This window comes from Pinus tabuliformis, chromosome Q (genome assembly GCF_031772625.1).
Source record: "Pinus tabuliformis cultivar Carrire ecotype Pingquan chromosome Q, CPIR1, whole genome shotgun sequence".
Taxonomy (NCBI): domain Eukaryota; kingdom Viridiplantae; phylum Streptophyta; class Pinopsida; order Pinales; family Pinaceae; genus Pinus; species Pinus tabuliformis.
This window is the reverse complement of record NC_142296.1, coordinates 1070249027-1070251431: the sequence shown is the minus strand read 5'-3', so window position 1 is coordinate 1070251431 and position 2405 is coordinate 1070249027. Positions and strand designations below refer to the sequence as shown.

The following is a 2405-nucleotide window of genomic DNA, read 5'->3' as shown; positions in this document are numbered from 1 at the left end:
CGATCCAAACTGACCCAATATGTGTGATTCCCTTGATTGCTCTACTTTGGAATCCTTTTCGCTCTCCTTTGAATGAAATTGACTTTCATCAACAACAATAATCTCTAGTTCCACTCTATAATTGGAAATCTCCAACACAACTCCAAATGGATGTTTTCCGCGTTCCTATACTTTCCAAATATGATCACATCCCTTTTGCAATTTAACCCAAATGTCAACTCCAATGTTGAACCGCCATGATCCCAAAATCCCTTCAACACACTTCCCATGGGAAAAGGATCCCAAAATCCCTTCAACACACATCCCATGGGAACCTTTTCCCACACATTACAGTTACATACAACATCATAATTTCATTCGCTGCATGCTCGACCCTCAATTTTCCACATAGAGTAATTCGACCACTTCGATTACCATATGAGGAACTTGGTTCACTCATCTTGATGTCCATTCTTCAATAGTGTTTTAACGACATAGAGAATTGATTTGGCATCGATGCCATCAGCTCAAACTTTGACATCAAATCTTTAGCTCGATTTTGCCAAGAGGTTTTACTCCTCTTTATAGGAATTGAAGATTCTTGTAGTCATTGACGGTTGGAATTTACACTTTCATTAAAGGAAATTAAATGTCGTTTCCAAAATTAAGAAGCAAATGCATAGTCAATTTTGTTATTGCTCTCATGCAGAGACATACATCCCGATATCTTTATAAAACTTGAAGCCTGTAAATATGCTTTTTGATCCATTAATTTCAAATCTACAAAATTACATGGCATACACAGCCTTGGCCTCTTTCTCCTCTCACACCCGCTCGCTGCATCTACATGCCTATTGGCCTTATAATTACCTTACAATTATAAGAATAATTATATAATTATGGATCATTTTGGTTCCTAGTTCTTTTTCATAGATCTCTCAACTTAAATCTCTCAATTAATTCTTAAAATCTCTTAAATCTCTCAATTAGTTCTTAAAATCTCTTAATCATCCCTTGAAAATCTCAACAACAGTTATTTATCTAAGCAATATATAAATCAATGAATTTGAATTAACCGATACAAATCGGTGAAATGAACCAGAATTCGTCTGAGAGCAGAAGAATTTACCATTTATTTTGGTCTTAATTGTCATGATATAATCAAATGTAAAAGGAAAAATAAGAGTAATTAGGGAATACAATGAGGGGCCACTCCCCATCTCCCTGCTTCCCCTGCATCTCAAACATTGAATTGGCGCAAGATGCAGAGAGGTGCAGGGCACGAGAGGTAGCGATCTGTGCTTGTCTAGAGGAGGCGGCTTCGGCCTCATTTTTGGAAGAATTTGGATGATAATACAAACGTGATGTCTGGGGGCAATGAGAATTAAACCTGGCGGCAATCCTTATACCCGCATCCACCATTTCTGTGTATTTCGCCATCTCGACAGCTCCGCCAATAAATTGGTTCTGCTGCTCCAATAACAAAGAAATCGTGAGCAATCACCAGGAAGAAACCCCGGATCGAAACGGAAGAACAGCAGCAGATGAAGATGGGGTGAGCCCTGTAATTAATTAATAAAAAACAGGGTTCCACCACCAGCAATAGCAGCCCGAGGAGGAAGACTCCTTTGTGGACACAGATAAAAACAATCGCTCGATGAGAGTGCAAAGATGATTGAATTTATAATTTCAAGAGAATGTGGGAATGTGATTTCTCTGCATTATATTTGAATTTTTATATACATTTAAAACTAATTTAAATAACACAAATCAAAATTTAATTATAAATTTTTTATTTAAATTTCCATTAAAAATTTACCCACCCAACTATAAGACTTGACTTCCGTGATTACATTTTGGAATGAGCCTACGCGCAACTTGCCCACCCACCTAACAAAGTTCAACTCACCAACTACCAAAGTTGACCAACGGAGGCCTGTCACGCATTTCTCATTACTTTAGCGCCCACGTTCCTGGTATCTTGGAAAATTGATTCAACAGTACCATTTTCACGTTTCTTATCAAATTTCTTTACAAAATTCCATTTTCTGTGCGGATGAATTTGGGTTTGCACATAGCAGTACATCTGAACGTAGTGTTGTTCCTCACTACTGCAGTGAATGGAGCCTTTCAAAACAAACACTTGTTTTGAATTAGTCCACCACATGACGCACAAGTTTCCATCCAACTAACCCACGCAACAAAATTTTAGACAAGTTGTGATAGGTATTGCAAGCATTTCTCATTACTTTAAGCACGCCCACGTTTATGGGATGTTGAAAAATGATTTAATTATTCCGACGACATTTTTTCTAAAATAGGTATGACATTGATTGTGCGGCACAAATGAGAACAATGAGTAGCTAATGTACGATGGACGAATTAGAAACAAATTTGACTTTGTTCATTAGTCGCCATGTGACGAT

General features: G+C 37.5%; 1 protein-coding gene across 1 annotated transcript; it reads right to left on the bottom strand.

Moving 5' to 3' along the window:
- Positions 1-1095: 1095 nt before the first annotated feature.
- Positions 1096-1610, bottom strand: LOC149223231 (uncharacterized). Its single transcript, XM_089383252.1, has one exon. It carries the CDS (start codon positions 1417-1419, stop codon positions 1141-1143), a length of 279 nt encoding a protein of 92 aa, XP_089239378.1. The 5' UTR covers positions 1420-1610; the 3' UTR covers positions 1096-1140.
- Between the last annotated feature and the right edge of the window lie 795 nt (positions 1611-2405).